This window comes from Festucalex cinctus, chromosome 16, assembly GCF_051991245.1.
Source record: "Festucalex cinctus isolate MCC-2025b chromosome 16, RoL_Fcin_1.0, whole genome shotgun sequence".
NCBI classification, from domain to species: domain Eukaryota; kingdom Metazoa; phylum Chordata; class Actinopteri; order Syngnathiformes; family Syngnathidae; genus Festucalex; species Festucalex cinctus.
The window spans coordinates 9,755,001-9,774,414 of NC_135426.1; the positions used below are offsets into that span (position 1 = coordinate 9,755,001).

The 19,414-nt window shown below is 44.4% G+C and overlaps 2 protein-coding genes and 1 long non-coding RNA gene across 3 annotated transcripts in view; 1 reads left to right on the top strand and 2 right to left on the bottom strand.

Annotated features, from left to right (window-relative positions):
- Positions 1-4,912, bottom strand: part of LOC144003679 (uncharacterized) — a 4,992-nt gene extending 80 nt beyond the window's left edge. Inside the window, exons 1-3 of the long non-coding RNA XR_013279038.1 lie at positions 4,741-4,912; positions 4,477-4,673; positions 1-223 (exon numbers count right to left, since the gene is read on the bottom strand). The exon at positions 1-223 is cut by the window's left edge and continues 80 nt beyond it. This is a non-coding gene — a long non-coding RNA (uncharacterized LOC144003679). The remainder of the gene's footprint in view (positions 224-4,476; positions 4,674-4,740) is intronic.
- The window catches only part of lamb1b (laminin, beta 1b), a 15,963-nt gene extending 399 nt beyond the window's left edge, over positions 1-15,564 (top strand). Inside the window, exons 2-33 of the mRNA XM_077500179.1 lie at positions 54-229; positions 2,062-2,197; positions 4,150-4,223; positions 4,483-4,671; positions 4,750-4,813; positions 5,158-5,360; positions 5,424-5,544; positions 5,621-5,809; positions 5,882-6,058; positions 6,290-6,402; positions 6,474-6,553; positions 6,635-6,770; positions 6,844-7,002; positions 7,076-7,209; positions 7,285-7,405; positions 7,477-7,663; positions 7,743-7,886; positions 7,966-8,197; positions 9,036-9,199; positions 9,334-9,558; positions 9,639-9,856; positions 10,234-10,330; positions 11,068-11,437; positions 12,587-12,771; positions 12,862-13,103; positions 13,435-13,641; positions 13,713-13,857; positions 13,925-14,132; positions 14,211-14,352; positions 14,422-14,598; positions 14,673-14,832; positions 14,893-15,564. Of these exons, the coding sequence (XP_077356305.1) occupies positions 54-229; positions 2,062-2,197; positions 4,150-4,223; positions 4,483-4,671; positions 4,750-4,813; positions 5,158-5,360; positions 5,424-5,544; positions 5,621-5,809; positions 5,882-6,058; positions 6,290-6,402; positions 6,474-6,553; positions 6,635-6,770; positions 6,844-7,002; positions 7,076-7,209; positions 7,285-7,405; positions 7,477-7,663; positions 7,743-7,886; positions 7,966-8,197; positions 9,036-9,199; positions 9,334-9,558; positions 9,639-9,856; positions 10,234-10,330; positions 11,068-11,437; positions 12,587-12,771; positions 12,862-13,103; positions 13,435-13,641; positions 13,713-13,857; positions 13,925-14,132; positions 14,211-14,352; positions 14,422-14,598; positions 14,673-14,832; positions 14,893-15,029 (5,312 nt within the window). The 3' untranslated portion in view covers positions 15,030-15,564. The remainder of the gene's footprint in view (positions 1-53; positions 230-2,061; positions 2,198-4,149; positions 4,224-4,482; positions 4,672-4,749; positions 4,814-5,157; positions 5,361-5,423; positions 5,545-5,620; positions 5,810-5,881; positions 6,059-6,289; positions 6,403-6,473; positions 6,554-6,634; positions 6,771-6,843; positions 7,003-7,075; positions 7,210-7,284; positions 7,406-7,476; positions 7,664-7,742; positions 7,887-7,965; positions 8,198-9,035; positions 9,200-9,333; positions 9,559-9,638; positions 9,857-10,233; positions 10,331-11,067; positions 11,438-12,586; positions 12,772-12,861; positions 13,104-13,434; positions 13,642-13,712; positions 13,858-13,924; positions 14,133-14,210; positions 14,353-14,421; positions 14,599-14,672; positions 14,833-14,892) is intronic.
- Positions 15,565-15,614: 50 nt separating this feature from the next.
- On the bottom strand, positions 15,615-19,199 carry eri1 (exoribonuclease 1). The gene is made up of 7 exons (XM_077500180.1): positions 18,855-19,199; positions 18,173-18,342; positions 17,870-18,086; positions 17,708-17,791; positions 17,241-17,350; positions 17,050-17,164; positions 15,615-16,092 (listed from the first exon to the last, which is right to left on the bottom strand). Exons 1-7 carry the CDS (start codon positions 18,927-18,929, stop codon positions 15,850-15,852), a joined length of 1,014 nt encoding a protein of 337 aa, XP_077356306.1. The 5' UTR covers positions 18,930-19,199; the 3' UTR covers positions 15,615-15,849.
- Positions 19,200-19,414: the final 215 nt, after the last annotated feature.

Genomic DNA, 19,414 nt, shown 5'->3' on the forward strand with positions numbered 1-19,414 from the left:
CCTTCACGGTAGAGGGATGATGATGACAGTGTGGTCATGTATCCTTCACTTAGCGGTGCTGTGGTGTCCCGCCTGGACGCAGGCCCCAGAGATGGCGGACGTGTGCACAGAAGGCAGCTGCTACCCTGCCACGGGCGACCTGCTGATCGGACGCGCCCACAAGCTCAACGCTTCCTCCACCTGCGGCCTGCATGGAGGCGAAACCTTCTGCATCGTGGGACACCTGGAGGTGAGCAGATATGGACATAAATGGAGATATGCATCATCTTGACTGTTTTGTTGTTGGAACATTGCAACCTCAGAAAACTATGAAGAGAATTCTGTGGCCGGGGAATTCTTGTAGGAGGTTGATTTATGTTTTTAAAAACATCCTAGAGATGTTGCAGTAATAATCAAGTAGCTACTATATCTGGTACATTTTCTTAAACTGGATTGCCTGTTAAACATAGTTCATCAGTAACTGTTTCCGCAATTCAAGTTTGTATACAATTAAGTGTACAGACCCAAATTAGGTGATTAATTTAAATTAATTTCAAGCATGTTTCACTGTTTTTAACACTTCCTAAAAATGTGATATATTCAAGAACTTTTGCAGCTCAGTAAAAAATAAATAAAAATAAAAATAAAATAAATGCATGCATGCTCGGGTATAGTAAGAAGGGACTTTTTCACCAAATTCACATCAATAATTGATAAATTAATTTATATTCACCCTTCTAATATCCTTGCTCAATTAAGTGATCAATTAATGCCTCCCAAAATAAACATACAAAAAATTGTGTCAATCACTTTTGTAAAATATTATTAAAGCTATGCATATCAGTGGCTTAAGATACGAGTGGCCCAAATAAGATATAAGCTATTATTTGGCCTTTTTTTTGTTATTACTTTGCTAGACAAAGTTTGAGATAATGTGCTGTACTTACATGTATACTGTAAATCTGTCTGTCTGTCTATCTTACTGCCGCCAGGTGGCTATGTCAAGTAGCAGGACAATTGCCATTCAATTGATGCAGTGTGACAAAAATAAAATAAAATATTGGATTCATTTATGCTGGTACTGGTACTGGATGTTTTGTAATGAATAAGATTATAAAATGCCATTATACTCTACATATTACAAAGTTTTTGGGGGGAGGCTGGAACGCATTAAAAGCATTTACATTCATTTCAATAGGGACAAATGATTTGAGACATTCACTTCAAGTTCTACATGATGTTGAAATTGCTTGGGTAAGTTTTAAAGTTACTTTGTTAGGTCATTTTTATTCTTTTCGTATGTTCTCTATCATGGTAAGACAATTTATGAAATATATTTGTAAGTTTGGGTTCTATCACAATGCCAACGTGGGCGCACGTGCTCAGTGTCTGTTCGCTGTCATGACGCGTGGGAGTGCAGACATTCGCCCGTCTACAATCAAAAGCTCTATGCAGCGGCACAAATGTTGGCCTGTATCCGTCAAAAGTGCCTGTGGCTGCTTCTTGCTTGGTGTGAAAGGCATCCTTTTTTTAATCTCTCACACACAGACACCCACTGTGAGGTGTGGCTGTACACCAGGATGAGCACAATCTTCAAGTATGTGCCATAAAAGAGAGGAACAAGGGCTTATTTTGTTAACGCTTCTTCCTTTTCAAGACAACTATTAACATAGAAGCGAGGCCTCATGCCTTGATATTTGAGCTAAGACACAAAACAGGCTGACGTGCTGTCGTAAACAATGTTCATTTACTTTGTTTACGTTCAGTGGCCACGATGCGTTGCAGCTGCGTTTGGGAATAATTGTGGAACATACCAGATGCAGACCTGCTGTCACACACTTGAACCATCCCATTATGGCTGCTGCACACGCTTAAAAAGGGCCATTTTGGCACCATCTTGTAGCAGCCCAGTGCCAACGAACTATGTTGAAGTGAACTGAGAAGCTTCATTTAAAAAGGCAATGATAAACCTTGAGTGTGATGTTTCTAATATAAAATTAATGTTGGCAAACACTGCACTGGTGCCATCTAGCGAAATCTTTTTCACATGAATGTTTCTCGTGGCATTTTTCTCGCCGTCAGGAGGAGACCAACTGCTTCCTGTGTGACTCCAGGGAGCCGTACGACGAGGACGTCAACCCGCAGAGCCACACCATCGAGAACGTGGTCACCACCTTCGCCCCCAACCGCCTCAAGACGTGGTGGCAGTCTCAAAACGGTGAGTTGGAGGCGGGTGCGACGTTCCCGTGAGAAGCCGGCTAATGAGAAGATGGCGGATCAGAGTAGGGAAGTTTCGGGGTGGGCCGCACAGGTGAGAAACAGGTGTGTGTTCTTTAAAGTGCACATCACGGGGTGTGATAATGAGACACGAGTTTGCTTTGACAACATGGAAGATCTTCATCAGCTAGTGCAGCAGCAATCACACTGAATAGTGTGTCAACTAGACAGGTGATAAATCTATAATCTTTTGTGTTTATTCACCATGTCCATGCATAATTGGTCTTATTAAGGGACTGCTAATGTATGGGAACAGATGCAGGATGAATGCTGCATGTTTAAGTGTGTCTAAAGCAGGAATCCCGTCATCTGTTTTTTTGGGGGGGTGGGGGGGAGTGATGGGAACGAGTCTGAGAGAAGATCAGCAGCCAGCACAGCAGATGAAGCTGCAGATGCATCATACTTTCGTTTGGGATTTCCTAATTCCCTCGCAGTGACCTGTCCAAGTTTACTCGCACTACTGCATTGTGTCTGTGTATTATAGCACACTTGCTCTCTCCTCCTCCTATTTGCATTGATAGGCTTAGTCTTTTAGTATTTTATTATTTTAATTACTTATATATATTTTTGGGGGTGTCAATTAGCGAGTTAATTTTGACTTAGTTTAAAGTTCCTTTAACGGCACAAATTTTTTTTAACGCATGATTAATGACCGCCCCTTACTTGGAAAGCCTGTACTGGGTAATTCCAGTCGCAACGCAGCAGCCACGTCAACGTCAAAATTTAGCAGTAATAAATGTAATAATAATGCATATATTTGTGGAGATTGGGGTCAAGTTATATCCTGCAATTTTAAAAATGTGCAGAATTTCATAAATTACTTCATGTTAAAGATTAGATAGCTCTTAATATGAAAAGAAAAATGCACTGAGCTGTCACCAATGTCTTAAAAATGCAATTATGCCATCTAGTGGCAGAAAAATGACAACACAAATCAATATCACACTCATTTTTTAAAGTACCGTACATCTTTTTAATTTTAACAGAATTTAATGATTTATTATGAAATTACTGTATCAATGAAAAAGATGCAGCCATATTTCTATTTAACATTTTATTTCGACTTTTTTGTTAACAAAAGTATGAAAACTTAGGAAAAAAATTATTGTACATTTAGAACAGATATCAAATTTGCGATTAATCAGGAGTTAACTATTGAAGTCATGCGATTAATTACAATTAAAAAATTTAGATTAATTACAATTAAAAAGTTTAATCACCTGACACCCCTAATCTTTTTATAAAATTACTGTATACTGCATAATTATGTATCGTGGGCCGTTATAAATTCCTTAGTTTTTAAATGCAAAATTGTGACTTTTCACATTATTCCGTTAACAATAGCATTTTTTTTCCATTATTTTGTTTTATGACATTTTTATTTTTTTGTATTTACAATTTGTTTCCTATAGAAATATTTAACTTTACTTTAAATTACAACTTTCTTTGCATTATCTTTGTAATATTACCTGTGAATATACATTAGTGTCATTACTATTTTACTATAATTTTATTTACTTTCAAATTCATTTTATATAAATATTAATTTCCGGTAATTATTCAGATCTTAAATAATAGTATATTTTAATTATTACTGTATACATTATTCATTTGTAAAATATGTATGAACAGTATATATAAATAAAATGCATGTAGGTATTTTATTTGTAATATTCAAAAGAGACATACTTTTTTTGCCTTTTCGTAAACCTCAGATGACATCATCAAATAGCCCCGTTGACGGATGTCGTTAATCATGCTGGTGTGTTTAGATTTGAGAGCACAGATGTGTTGTACATATTTCAAATGTGTTAATGTGAGTGAGAGGAAATGCGCCAGCTGTGTGTCTCTGCTCCACACTGGAAATGTCAAATATTCATTTCCTGTGTACAGGTGTGGAAAATGTGACCATCAAGCTGGACCTGGAGGCAGAATTTCACTTCACGCACCTCATCATGACTTTTAAGGTGCAGCTTCTCAAATATGCAATCACACACTTATACATGTGTAAGTCGATGGTGGGAAGGGTCCGGTGAGATAGTCGGCGAGAGCCAGCTGTGGCGAAGGAATGTGACTGAATGGTGGGAAGCGAGCAAGGCATAAAACGGTATCATTCCGTCAGGGTGATGGCGGCCAGCTGGATTAATGCTGCCTTGTGACATCACCCGACATTTCGATGTGTTGTGTATGTGCGTGAACTTCTGCGGTTTTGTCACTTACCTTCAGACGTTCCGACCGGCTGCCATGGTGATCGAGCGTTCGATGGATTTTGGGAAGACGTGGCAGGTCTACCGCTACTTTGCCTACGATTGCCGGACGGCATTCCCCGGCGTGTCCCCAGGGCCCATGGTCAAGGTGGACGACATCATCTGCGACTCTCACTACTCGGACATCGAACCCTCCTCCGAGGGAGAGGTCTGTTTAATGAAACAAAGTGAAATAAATGTGATGTCACTTGAAGGAATCAAATGGATATTCCCTCACCTTTCCCAGGTGATATTCCGGGTGTTGGACCCCGCCTTTGAGATCGAGGACCCGTACAGTTTGAGGATTCAGAGTAAGATGTTCTTGATATACTTTCATCTCAGTTGACCGCTGACCCCACTGTAGAGCAGGTCACTTCCTTCAAAGCCCTCCAGGAAGGGGTCGGAAAATTCCAGCAAATGCAGTCTGGGGAATGAGGTCAGACGGGAGGAAAACGCTGGGAAGGAATTTCGCATGTGGTGGCGGATATGTCCATGTACACATGAAAACACAAAACAATCTTTGTCCACAATTAAAAACCTCTGTCAACATGAAAACCTGTAGCTCCTAAACGGCACTCAACAGACAATCAGAAGTCTAGTGAGAACCATCTATAAGTCCATCCATTTTCTATGTGGTGTGTTGTCTGGTCTGCAGACATGCTGAAGATCACCAACCTGCGTATCAACTTCCTGAAGCTGCACACGCTGGGAGACAACCTGCTGGACACGCGCAAGGAGGTGACCGAGAAGTACTACTACGCCCTCTTTGACATGGTTGTCCGGGGCAACTGCTTCTGCTATGGGCATGCCTCAGAGTGCGCCCCCATCGATGGAGCACCGACGGGGTCCGAGGGAATGGTGGGTGGCACGCGTGGTCATCCAGCATCAACAACAATGTGTTCTGATGAGTGTGTTGTATAGGTTCATGGGCGGTGCGTGTGCAACCACAACACAGAGGGCCTCAACTGTGAGCGATGCAAGGACTTCTATCATGACCACCCTTGGAGGCCTGCCGAGGGCCGCAACACGCATGCTTGCAAGAGTGAGACTTGGAACGACCTCTAACAACCTTCCTAAAAGATCACCAAAAACCTGGACACACCCTGTCTCTAATCCAGGGTGCGAATGTAACCAGCACTCCGGTTCCTGCCACTTCGATATGGCCGTCTACATGACCACAGGAAATGTCAGCGGCGGTGTGTGTGACGACTGTCAGCACAACACGGTGGGCCGCCAGTGCGAGCAGTGTGCTCCCTTCTTCTATCAGCACCCCAACCGAGACTTGCGGGACCCCAATGTCTGCGAGCGTACGTTTAATAGTGTAACCTTGCTGTCGTTTACCGCTTGAAGCCATCTCTAATCAGAACTTTTGTCCACAGCTTGTAACTGTGACCCGGTGGGATCCCTGCAGGGGGGGCTTTGTGATGCCAGGACCGACGTGGCTGCTGGACTTATTTCAGGCCAGTGTCGCTGCAAAGCACATGTGGAGGGGATGCGATGCGACCACTGCAGACATGGACACTATGGAATGGGAAAAGGGCCACACGGATGCCTGGGTAGGAACACTAAATCAACAGTATGGACTTAAGCATCGGGATTTCCTGGCCAAACAGGAAGTGAAAAGTGAAGCTATAAGACACACATAAAAAGTATTGCCAACTACCACTGTTTCCACAAAGATGTATAAACTGTCTTGCTAAGATGAAGACAACCGAAGAGTCCACAGAGAATACCTTACATGACCAAGTTTGAAAATGATTTTCCCATTCTCATCTCATCTCTCTCAGCTTGTGCCTGCAGCCCACTGGGAACACTGCCGGGAAGCAATTCCTGCGACTCGGAGTCAGGAAGGTGCTTCTGCAAGCGCCTGGTCACCGGACATGAATGTGACCAGTGTCTGGTAGGAAGCTTCAGTGGGTGCATGTCTGTCATTCTCTCATTTTCTGACTACAGTATCGTGTTCTACCATAGCCACAACACTGGGGTCTGTCCAATGACATGGATGGATGTAGACCTTGTGACTGCGACAAGGGAGGGGCTATCAACAATAAGTATGCCCACTAATTCTTCATTACAGCTGTAAAAAAAAAAAAAAAAAAAAAAAAAAAATCCCTGATTGTGGCATTCCACAGCTGTGACCCGGTGTCTGGACAGTGCGAATGCAGGGAGCACATGTTTGGCCGGCGCTGCAACCAACTTGAGTCCGGCTTCTACTTCATCGCTCTGGACCACTACACCTATGAGGCCGAGGATGCCAAACATGGACCTGTGAGCAGACTAAGACTCCATCAAACTCATGTTCTAAAGAACATTGTTCTAAAAATTGGTGCCTGTCTGACAGGGTGTGTCAGTGGTCCATAGACCATACCCTCTGGATCGCAGCCCCACGTGGACTGGCATGGGTTTTGCGAATGTACCAGAGGGAGCCTATTTAGAGTTTAACATAGACAACATCCCAGACTCCATGGATTACGATGTTCTCATCCGCTATGAGCCACAGGTTACCTTCACTTGTTTCAACTGACTTTTATGCTTATCATCGAGAGTGACCAAGAACTGATGTTTGACCACAGCTTCCGGAGCAGTGGGAGCAGGTTGACTTCCGAGTCCAGCGTCCCGTCTTCAACCCTCCCAACTACTCCACCCACTGCAGTAGTTCCATCAGCGATGGAGACGAGCAGTATATCTCTCTGCCACCTGGCTCAAGGTAACACAACCTAAGTCCATCTCCAGACTCGATATGATCCTCCACACCTCACCACACATTTCCTGCTTCCCGCAGACATGTGTTACTGCCCACACCCGTATGTTTTGAGAAGGGACAGAACTACACAGTCCACGTCAGCCTGCCGCTCTACTCGTCCTACAGCGAGATGCAGAGCCCCTACACTCTCATAGATTCTGTAAGTTTCAGTAAAGCATCAGCAACGCAGCCTTGGCTCATGTTTAGCATGACTCCCGTTCTTCCTTGTAGCTGGTGTTGATGCCCCGGGTCCGGGAGCTGGAAATATTCCTCGGCACAGAGGGCGAAGCAGCCTGGGATACGTTCCAGCGCTACCGCTGCCTGGAGAGCAGCCAGAGCGTGGTCAAGAGCCCAATGACGGACATCTGCAACGAATACATTTTCAGCGTCTCTGCACTGCTTCACAAAGGAGCCATGCGTACGTTTCGTCCAAAAAAATAATCCTGTTCCTGGAATAACAGAATCATCTTCACTAACATTTTTGTTTTGTTTCCCAGCATGCGAGTGTGACCCACAAGGTTCCGTCAGCGCAGTGTGTGAGCCCAGTGGTGGTCAGTGTCACTGTCGACCCAAAGTGGTTGGCAGGAACTGTGACCACTGCGCCCCTGCCACTTTTCTCTTCAGCCCCGCCGGATGCAGGCGTAAGTGTTTGGTACAACTTCAGGAGGTTCTGCTTGTTTGCCTCAAGACGTGGTAACACTTTGCATTTTCCTGCCTTAGTATGTGAATGTGACCCTCGAGGGTCAATTGGTGCACTTTGCCACGAATCAACCGGGCAGTGCACATGCGTTCCTGGGGCCACAGGGCGCCAGTGTGCTCACTGTCTGCCGGGATTTTGGGGGTTCCCTAATTGCCGACCGTGCCAATGTAATGGCCACAGTGACGTTTGCCATCCCGAGACCGGAGAGTGCCAAGGCTGCCGAGACTTAACTACCGGACACTACTGTGAGAGGTACGGTGGGCGGGATTTCTGAGAATTTGCTCAAAGACTCTCAAAAATGGACCGACAGCTTTTGGAGTTATTAAACAAATTAAATTAATAATCCACAAAGCAACCTATTTTTTTTATTTCTTTTGTGGTTTATTCCTTTGGCCCAACTTTTTGGGTTAATTGAATAACCCAACTGAATTGGATCAAATGTGAACCAACCCCACTTTTTGAATTATTCAAGTCATTAATGTTGGGTCAAATTATCCATCCATCCATCCATTTTCTTGACCGCTTATTCCTCACAAGGGTCGCGGGGGCTGCTGGCGCCTATCCCAGCTGGCTCTGGGCAGTAGGCGGGGGACACCTTGGACTGGTTGCCAACCAATCGCAGGGCACACAGAGACAACCATCCACACTCACACGCACACCTAGGGACAATTCGGAGCGCCCAATTAACCTGCCACGCATGTCTTTGGAATGTGGGAGGAGAATGGAGTACCCGGAGAAGACCCACGCGGGCACGGGGAGAACATGCAAACTCCACCCAGGAAGATCCGAGCCTGGACTCGAACCGGAGACCTCAGAACTGGGAAGCGGACGTGCTAACCACTCGACTACCGTGCCGCCTGGGTCAAATTAAATTACTGTAAATTCAATTGAATTGGGTGAAAACTGCACCGACCAAACTTTTTAAATTATTTAACCCAAAAAGTTGTTAAAAATGAAATTAATATTATTCATTTGACCCAACTTTTGGGCTTAATAACCCAAAAAAATTGAGTGGGTCCTTTTTGACACAATTTTGGGTTATTTCTTGACCCAACTGAATTAATCTAATGCCGTCATCTTAACCTTACAGATGTCTGAATGGTTACCATGGTGACCCAGAATTGGGCTCTGGCAGCCAGTGTCGACCCTGCTTGTGCCCTGACGGCCCGCACAGTGCGCGTCAGTTTGCTGACAGCTGCTACATGGAGGCCGGGACAGACCAGCTAGTGTGCGTGTGCAGCGCTGGTTACAAAGGTGCAACACATACACATTATATTATGACAATTACATTTGCTTTTGTGTAAGTGTGCAAGATGCTCTGTAATTCAATACTGCAAGCTGAAAGCTTCTTCCACCATTTCCTGTTTTTTTCCTGCCACTTCCTTTAGGTGCCAGGTGTGATGAGTGTGCCCCAGGTCACTTTGGCAATCCCCTGGTGCCCGGCGGACGTTGCTTGGCATGCCAGTGCAACGGCAACATTAACATGCAAGACCCCGGGTCCTGTGACGCTCGTACAGGCTCGTGTCTCAAGTGTCTGTACCACACGGATGGCTATGCTTGCCAGCACTGCAAAACTGGTTACTATGGCAATGCGGCCACTCAAAGCTGCAGAAGTGAGTAGCAAAAAGTTAAGCGTTTGCTGATGGATGCTTGTCCCTCAAATTCCCGTTCAGCTTGACTGGTTGTCTTGCAGAGTGCATGTGCCAGCCGGCGGGCACAGCACCACATGCGTGTTCGTTGCCAGACGAGTGCCAGTGCGACCAGCACAGCGGCCAATGCGCCTGCTTACCTAACGTGGTGGGCCAGAACTGCGAGCGTTGCGCTGAGGACACATGGAACATGGCGAGTGGGACGGGTTGCCAGCACTGTGACTGTGACCCGGCCCACTCCTTTGGCTCTTCCTGTGATGAGGTCTGTATTGTGAATCCTGAGAATTCTCAATGACTGTGAAGTAGTGTGGAGACCCATGTAATCATAAGAGGGTGGGTGGTGCTTGTGAAATGTTCTCATGTTCCGAGTCCAGCTGGTTGGGAATTGCTGCTCTCTCTTTGCACTCTGATGCTTTGCTCAAACACACACACGCACCCACGCACACACACCCCAAACATGGGAACACAAGCCTGCACAGACATCTAGTATCTTTTTTGGTCATGGCTGTACGCCATCAGAGGAAGGAAGGAAGCCCCGTGAATACACAATAGGAGTACAAAGGTCAATTGTGGTCAGCATGTTGATACAAAGACAATACTTTTGTTCTATTTTGTAAAAGTGTTTGCTTTGGCTTCTAGGTGACGGGACGATGCTCGTGTAAACCGGGTTTTGGTGGAAGGACATGTCGGGAATGCAGGGAGCTCTTCTGGGGGGATCCAGAAGTCAAGTGTCACGGTATGGAAAATAAAACCTCAAAGAGAGGCAGACAGTCCCTTCCTATTAGTTGATGACCAAATAAAATATTTTTACACTCCCGTGTGGTGTTCTTAAGGCTATTTAGTCTATTTTCAACTTAGAGTTATATCTTATAAGCCTTGATGAGCAAAGTGGTATCATGAGACAACAGACACTCAAACGGCTCTTGGCTTCGGCAATGACCTTATGTTCTCCGTTCATAAGAACCAGATGTGCAAGAACTCCCAGGATTCTCAGGTTTTTTTTCTTCGTCATCCAAGGAACACCCACAAGAACCAGGAATCCTTAAAGATTTTTCTCGCTACAAGCTTCGGCCAAGCTGTTAAAACTCTAAGGCGGGACTGCTGGCTGGTACTAGGCATACATATTATTGAGTGGGAGAAGTCATCACTTACAGTATGAGAGACAATTGAAGCTGAGATGTGCTGTTAGCGGCCGGCTTCAAAGTCCAACTTGTCTCTACATTGTGATTGACAGGAGACCCTGCCCCCGCACACGTTCCTATTTCACCCTAAAGCGCCTAACAGGCAAATAAGAGCAAAAGAATATTGCATTCCTTCACTTCTTTTGCAAGCTTTTGGGGCATTAAAGGGGGGTCAGCTTGATCGTCAAGATCAGGATGATGTCATTGTATTTACAGGAAAAGCTGAAAATCCATTCTCTTCCTGAGGAGTACATGACTGTGGCCTTTATTTGCCTGTCCTCCTTTCTTGCAGCTTGTGACTGCGACGTTCGCGGGATTTCCAGCGAGCAGTGTGATCGGACGACCGGACACTGCACATGTGTGGAGAGCGTGTCTGGCCCACGGTGCGACAAATGCGCCAGGGGCTACCAGGGGGAGTTTCCTGATTGCCAGCCATGTCACCAGTGCTTTGCCACATGGGACGTTGTGGTCGAAGAGCTGACCAACCAAACGCGACGGCTGGAGGCAAAGGTGACGGAGCTGCAGACCAGTGGCGTAACAGCACCGTACAAAGATTTAGTAACCAGCCTGGAGACCAACATAAAGGCTATCAAGGAGATCGTGGAGATGAACCCTGCAGCAATGAAGCTGGAGGAGATTCAGGACCTGATGCACCAGATCACGTATGTCCACAAACACACATCCTATCCATGAAGTCCTTTAATTGTGGGATATTTGTACAGAATTTGGACATTTTATGATTAATATCATAGATACAGCATATTAAAAAATCCCTTGGAGTTCACCCAGATAGTCTAAGCATGTTGAAGTTCAAAATGGCGCCAACCATCATTTTTTAATTATTATTGCCATTAATACATGTCAGAGCCAAATATTTATAGTGCGAAAGGGGTATTTGTAAAAAATTTGGACCCATTGACTCCCTTTATAAATAATAACTTTGCATAATGTACTGTACTTCTAATGTGTTTTAGTGCATTTTCCATGATTACCCAATTTATAATAATAATAATAATAATAATAATAATAATAATAATAATAATAATGCATCAGATCCCTTCAGTGGGACCTCAAATAAAGGTGGGAAATAAAAAAATGTGAGTTGTGTTTTAATAAATAACTTTAAAAAAAAAAAAATCAAAGTGGCCCTTGCAGCTTTCTATTTTTCTGTCTGTGGCCCTCAGAGGAAAAAGTTTGGACACCCATGCTGTAAATTATATCAACAATTTATAATTGCTTCATTGATTTTTACCACGTTTAACTCATTCACTGCCATTGATGGAAAAAGACGTCAAATGATGCATTTTTTTTACTGGTCTGGCAATGAATGTGTTAAAAGCCATAATCTACCAGGTGGTGCTAGAGGGCTACTTATCATTTTTGCTTGAGCTGACGTATGTCTGACCATAGTTGCACCAAAACATGCCGGCATGGTCGGGATTGATAGAACAGGCCTGTGTGTGTATGGATGCAGTAACACTCACATTGCACGCACGTGTGTTGTGTGTGCACGTGCGAGGTCGAAGTGACAATTCTGAACAAAATGCGTTGATATACATTATAGTCGTTTTGCTGATTGCACACTATTGCTTTTATTGTCCATAGAGGGCATAAAAATACATATATAAATATTACATATATATGGATAAGTCTGATGCCATTGAACATTTTGAGTGGTTGAAAGTAAAAAATATTGATAAATGATTTAGTTATCACACGAAGTGTGTCCAAATTTTGGACAAAATACCCAATATGGGGTAAAAATGATTTCATAGCCCAAGGGTTTTAATTAATTGGAGTCTCTTCCTCAGCGGCGTCATGTCCTACGTGGACGGGAAGCTTAACACAACAGAGGAGACCTTGAATGTCCTCCAGAGTGATACTAACACCACCGACACCAACTTGGACGAGCTGACAGACCAGGCAAACCAGTTGGAGCGCCGTGTCCAGGAGCTCCGGCAGCAGGTGTATGATGCCAAGAATGCCAACTTCCAGGGTGAAAATTCAACTTACTTCAATACTTAAAATGGTCAGCACAACTTGATGTGCTCCTGTAATTTTCTTTTTTTTTTTTTTAATTCATTAGGTGCAATGGATACCATCATAGAGGCAAACGAGGAGTCAGTGATAGCGGAAATCCGGGTCAATGCCTCCAGCAGTGATCCTGGGAACACCGTGGAGCAGTCTGCGGCACTTCGCAAGGTGACCGAGGAGAAGCTGAGTGGCGGCCAGAAGGAGTTTGATCGCAAGCACCAGCGAAACACACAGAAGTTGGACAAGCTCAAGAACGAGCTGGAGAAACTGGATCTGTCACCTCTCAGCAATAAGGTAAGGCAAGGCAAGTTTATTTGTATAGCACATTTCATGTACAAGGCAACTCAATGTGCTTTACACAAGGAAAGACAACACATAAGCATCAACAAACAGTAGTTAACATTCAGAGGAAGAAAAATAAAAATAGGTTACAAAATTTACTAAAAAGAACATACAATAACAATCTTAAAACATTATTCAACAAACTTTAAAACATTTAGCATAAGGAAGTTTAAAATAATAATAAAAATAATAATTAAAAACGAAAGTAAGGTAGGTAAGCCGTCGGAACGTTACATTTTTGAAAACATTCTCAAGAGACGAGTCACTCATTCTTCTTCTGTAGATGTGCGGCGGTGCGGCTGAAGCTGACGAGTGTGCTGGCTCTCCATGCGGTGGGTTGGGCTGCGTGGACGTGGAAGGGGCCCCCCAGTGTGGTGGCGCAGGATGCAAAGGTCTTGTTGTGACATCCCAAAACGCTCTCAAGTCAGCCAAAAAGCTGGATGAGGAAATCCTGGCAGCCATGAAGGAGGTGGACAAGCTCTCGAGGATGGTGAGTGAACATGTCATCAACATGTATAATTTTTGTTGAGGTTGTTCAGGAAAGACAAAATTTGGTTTCAGGTGTGGGAGGCCAGCAATCGAGCACGGGAAGCCAAAGTAAACGCCCAGCAGGTGCTAATCAAATCCAACCAGAGCAAAGAGCGAGTGGAGCAGAGCAACGAGAAACTGCGCAGCCTCATCAAAGACATACGAGACCTGCTCACGAGTGAGTGACACTGCTTCAAAATCACCCAAAACAAAACATCTCTAAAGGCATGTCGATAACTGCGCAGACGACAAGGCCAACGCATCTGTCATCGAGGCGGTGGCCAACGAGGTCTTAGCCCTGCAGATGCCCACATCGACGGAGAAGCTGCAGGAGCTAACCAGGGAAATCAAGGAGAAGGTCAGCACTCTGACCAACGTGGAGAGCATCCTCAGTCAAAGCGCCAATGACATGAAAGCTGCGGAGGAGCTGTTGAAGCAGGCCGAGGCCGCCAAGTAAGAAGACCGGTTAACCGGGAAGGAGACTTGAATCCTCAGTTATCGGTTATTGATCTGCTCTTTTCTGTCCTCCAGTAAGTACGCGTCAGACTTGAAGGAGCGGTCTGAAGTGGTGCAGATGGCTCTGGACGAGACTGAGCGTGCTCAGAACATTGCCATGGATGCCATCCAACTGGCCCGCAACAACACAAAGGGAACTTTGGACCTGCTACTTTCTGTGAGCATGACATCTTGCCGTGTGTGGTGGTCACACATTTTTGTTGAGACATCCACGTGTGTATTTCAGGTGGACTCTGAGACGGCGGCATCGGAGCAGCGTCTCGGCAATACCACAGGCCGGCTGCTGCAGCTGGAGCGCGAGGTAGGCCTCCTACGGCAGAACGAGCTGGAGGTCAACAGCACGGCAGAGACGGCCGACTGGATCAGCCAACGTGCCAAGGAGGCGGCTGACGAGGCCCAGCAGGTGGCGCACAAACACGCCACTTCACATGAATTAGTCTCTCTCGGTACGTGAAGTATGAGTCTGCGCCTGTGAAGGAGTTTGACACGGAGGTGAAGGACAAGCTGGAGGAGGTGGAGGACCTTCTGGAGGACAAGGGGGAGTCGGTGCTGCAGGCGAGGAGACGAGCAGACGAGCTGCAGCAGGAGGCAAGGGAGCTGCTGGCTCAGAGCAGCAGCAAGCTGAAGAGACTACAAGGTAAGTTTGTAGTCACGTTTGCAAAGTTTACAGTCATAAATGACCATTTTGTGTTCACAGAGCTGGAGAGCTCCTACGAGGACAACCAGCGAATCCTCGAGGCAAAAGCGACAGAGCTGGCTGAGTTGGAGGAGGCCGCCCGCCGCATCCTGGATGACGTCAGCCACAAGGTGATGCTGTACAGCACCTGCCTGTGAGATTAGCAAGCCAAGCGGACATGTGACCTGATCAGTGAGGCAGCTGTAGCCGCCATTTTGACTCTTCTGCAGTTAAGCATTTTGAGTCGTGAAGGAAACCACTACACACCAAACGGACCTCGGTGTCACAAAACCAAAGTGTGAACATTTGAGCAGAAACTACTCACAAAGCGTTCGGGATATTGGCCTTTCAGGGTGAAATTTCAAACTTGTCAATTTTGCTGTTCAGCTCCTTGCTAGAGAAAGTACTGAAAAACTGAACAGTTGGACATGAGCATTCACATGCTTAGAGAAGTTGACCTGAAATTTCAACTCACAAAGAACAATATCCTTCTACTTTTTCTGTCATGTAGTTTATAATATGACTAAATGAACCAAGAGGTACAGTATTAATAAGTTTGATAAAATATGACTGAAGTCTCTTGGAATGAGTTTGTTTTATCATACTTAACCAAAATCATGTATTTTCTGTACAAGCAAAAATAAAATATATCTTTTTTATTCCCAAATAAAACAATTGAAGCATTTGAAGCAATTATAGGGAAGTTTTTGTTTTGTTTTAAATAAAGTTAGACCCACAACCACTTCAGCAGCAGTGTTTATTCCTCATGAAAGTTGATCATACAAAAAAAATGTTTACATCTCACATTCTGACCAAACGAAATGCTGTCTATGGACATGTAGCAGCATCACGTGCGGATTCATTCCTTGCTGGTGTTGTGGTGGTGTGTGACTCCGAAAGTGTCAATATGAGGGAGGAGGAGAAAAAAAAAAAAACGAAAAAAAAAAAAACTCATTATCGGCACGTCCCGGTGTCTCCCTACTTGCGGGTGCCTGGCCAGCGAGGAGGCGGGGCTCCCTCCATAGGCGCGCAGCTGGGGACAGGGAGCAACTGGCCGGCGTGCATGTGCTCGTTGACGCGCAGCTGGCAGCCGTCCTGCAGCATGCGCAGCGCGACGCGGGCGATGTTGCGCGAGTCGTCCAAGCCCGAGTGGGGGCGGCCTTCGTACTGCAAACCCAACTTGTCCAGCATGGTGCTCAACTTGGTCTGTGTGCGCGGCACCTTTTGGCGAGGAACACAGCGAGTTACTGGCTTCCTGTCAAAAGCACCAAGAGGATCCGCACCAACGGCTTCCAGATTGTACCATTGGGGAGGGGGGGGGTCCTTTTCGATTTACTGGTAGGACAATGCTGACTGACATAAATCAAGTCGAAGCATTTTCTCATGCACCCGTCTCCCTCTGCTGGCTGTTCGACATACTGCTGCGGTTTCAAGTGGCTAGCTTGCTAAAGAGGAAGCCCCCCCCAAAAAATCTTGACAATAATATCTTCTATGCAGCCTTACTAGTTTAAATACTGTATTTTGGTTAATATTGCATTAGTGGAATATGATTTAAGCTGCAAAATCCAGCAGTTTTTATCAATAGCAGAAGGCGGCCATTTGCCACTTGCGGTCAAGTGAAAATTACATCACAGTTGCTCAGGTCTCAGGTAACAACCGATCACAGCTCAGCTTCAGAAAAAAGTTGAGCTGTGATTGGTCGGTGCCTGAGCAACGGTGATGTCATCTTCAGTCGACAGCAAGCGACAAAATGGCCGCCCCTGAAATGGATATAAACGGGTGGATTTTCCTGCATAACTCAAATTCCACAAACGTAATATTAATCCGAATGTCATGTTTAGACTAGTGAGGTCAGATATAACTATATTCTAAATGTATATATATTATAAATATATTATTACCAAGAAATGTTTAAGGTTGACCTCCCCTTTAATTAGCAGAATGACATAAAAACTATTATTAAAATTCTCAAAAGTAGAAAATCTGGAAGCTGTATTACTTATACAACACAGAACTAATGCACCCCATATATTTCAGAAAATGTGTATGTTGTTGTCATTTCATATTCAAGTTCTAAATTACTTTTGTATGCTGTTTTCAACATGTCTGTATTATTTTGACACTATTATTAACGGTTTGGCCGTGTTGGAGGTCTGCGCTATTATGTCAAATTCAAACCTTGTAGAAGTTGCCGTAGGACTTGCGGATGTTGATCCACTTCCGGGCAAACTGCGGGTATCGGATGTGGCTGACACGACATTGGATGTTTAGGAACTTGCTCATATCCCATGAGCTGCACAAGACGAGGAAAAAAGTTGTCAAGCTTCCGACAAACTTCGGTGAAATGAGAACAGAGGAGCGACACTAACCCATCGGTGAGGAACGTATATTTGTATTTAGTGCCCAATTCCCTCTCCTCAAGCCACTTCACAACTTGCTTCAGGACCACCGGGAAAGGCTTGGCCGCATCCACCTTGTCCTTGTGTAGAAAAACACAAATATCCACAATTAACTATTTAACTCCACCAAAGCTCAAGTGTGTTAAATGAGTGAACCATTATGTTGGAGGAGGTACATGGTGTCCGTGGAAACCAAATTGATGACTTTTTTAGGCTAATTCCTGAAAATTTAAGAGCACTTCTGCACTAAATATGTCCATTATGTGTGGCAGATATAGACTCAGTATTACGATGCTTTGAATTCTTCTCTATACTCAAAGCTTTGAACTGCAGGTTTAATAATTGCACATTTTTTACTATTATAGTTATTAATATTACTACTATTGTTAAGACTTCAGCTGACACTCTGAGGAGATCACAAGAGAAAAAAAGCAGACCTGTGTTATTCCCGTGAGCTTCACGCAGAAATCTGACAGCGTCGGGTACAATTTGGGTTTGACATATTCCTGAAACGTTCCCACCTGAGGAGACAAAAAGTGTCAAGTGATTAGGCACTGAGTGGTGGAGAGAAGTCTTTTTTCTTTTTCAATCCTTCTTACAATCTCCAAGGTGTGCGTGCTGATGAGCACCATGGGGAACTCGATGATTTCATGCAGGAAGTCCGGCGGGTTGTCCTCCTCACACGTGGCCTCAAAGTCAACTACGCAGATGTAGTCGTAGAAGATGTCTCCCGGCCCGCAGTCAGTGACCGACTGCGTCAGCTTCTGCTTCTTGTAGTGGCTCTTCAGTCGCTTCTTCATCACGTCTTTCACTCCTCTGCGCCGACAAAACACACAAGTGACGTGACACTACTGTGAGCGCCGCTTCTTCTGTTGTAGAAGTCGCCAGTCGTTTGTTCCTACCTGGTGTCCAGCTTGAGCTGAGAAAGCTTGTTACGCAGCTCCTCCTTGGACATGCGGTTGATGTGACCGTTGGCCAAGGCAATCTCCTTGTACACGGGATGGCTGAAGTCACTGTTGGACGCCTGAGGAGGAGCTTCTTCTTTGGGACAGATGGTGCTGCTGGGCTTCACCTATATAATTACAGCAACACAATAAGTTGACTAGTAATTTAAATTCAAATTGACATATTTACAGGATATTTCTGCATACCGAATTTTGAGACAGTCATCTCCAGCTCTGACATCATGTTGACTGTTATTGTCTAATCAGCGTAACTAGTTTGGCGTTATTTTTAATTGCGGCATTACGCGCACTGTAGAACGGGAACAAATCGGTTTTTTTTTTAGATAAAAAAACAAACAAACAAACAAAAACAAAAAAGAGAACAAAACTTGTTTGCTTTTTCTGTACATGCCTTTACGATTGTGGCAAAAGCAAAGCAAGAAGCATTGACTAAAGTCAATACTTGACATTCAAGTTCTTAACTTTATTTTTGCTTAAGGTCTTAAACATTTTGTTTTCTATCCCAGAACTGTAGTATTGTATTTTTACATTAAACGGACACACTTACATTGACACACACCTCGTTGTGTAAGATATTACTCTAAGCTCTAACATGATTAAAGTAGCGGACATTACAAACCTTATCGTCGTCGTCTCCTTTTGACAGCTTTGCGTTCATGTCCTTGCCGTGAATATTTTCCTTGTGCTCTTCCATTTAAAGTCATACAAAAAATAATAATAATATTGATAAAACCAAGCGAAATTGGCCTCACTTAGCAAACATTACAACATAGCTAACCGAGGAAGTGATTGGCGCGCTCCGAGTTTGAAATGCCTTTCGTCACTTGTAACCGCCGTAGCTAAAATTATTTTAAAAGCATTAATAACATGTGAATATGTCGCTAGTGTTAAAAATACAACAGCTGTTGACAGCGAACACAGCATGAATGAATTTTCAACTTTTTTCATTTGGGTTGACTTCCGGTTTGGTATTCAGACAGAAGAGGCAGCAGTGCCACCCTGTGGGGTGGATCACATAATGATCCACATTTCCACTGCAGGGTCCATTGTTGAATTCTATTCCCCCACCACCCACGCCCTCACCCACATAAATAATCGTTAATTAAAATGTATTGTAATTAAATGTCTTCATTTTTTCCATTAAGGTATATAATTGAATATTTAGCTAATTGAAAATTA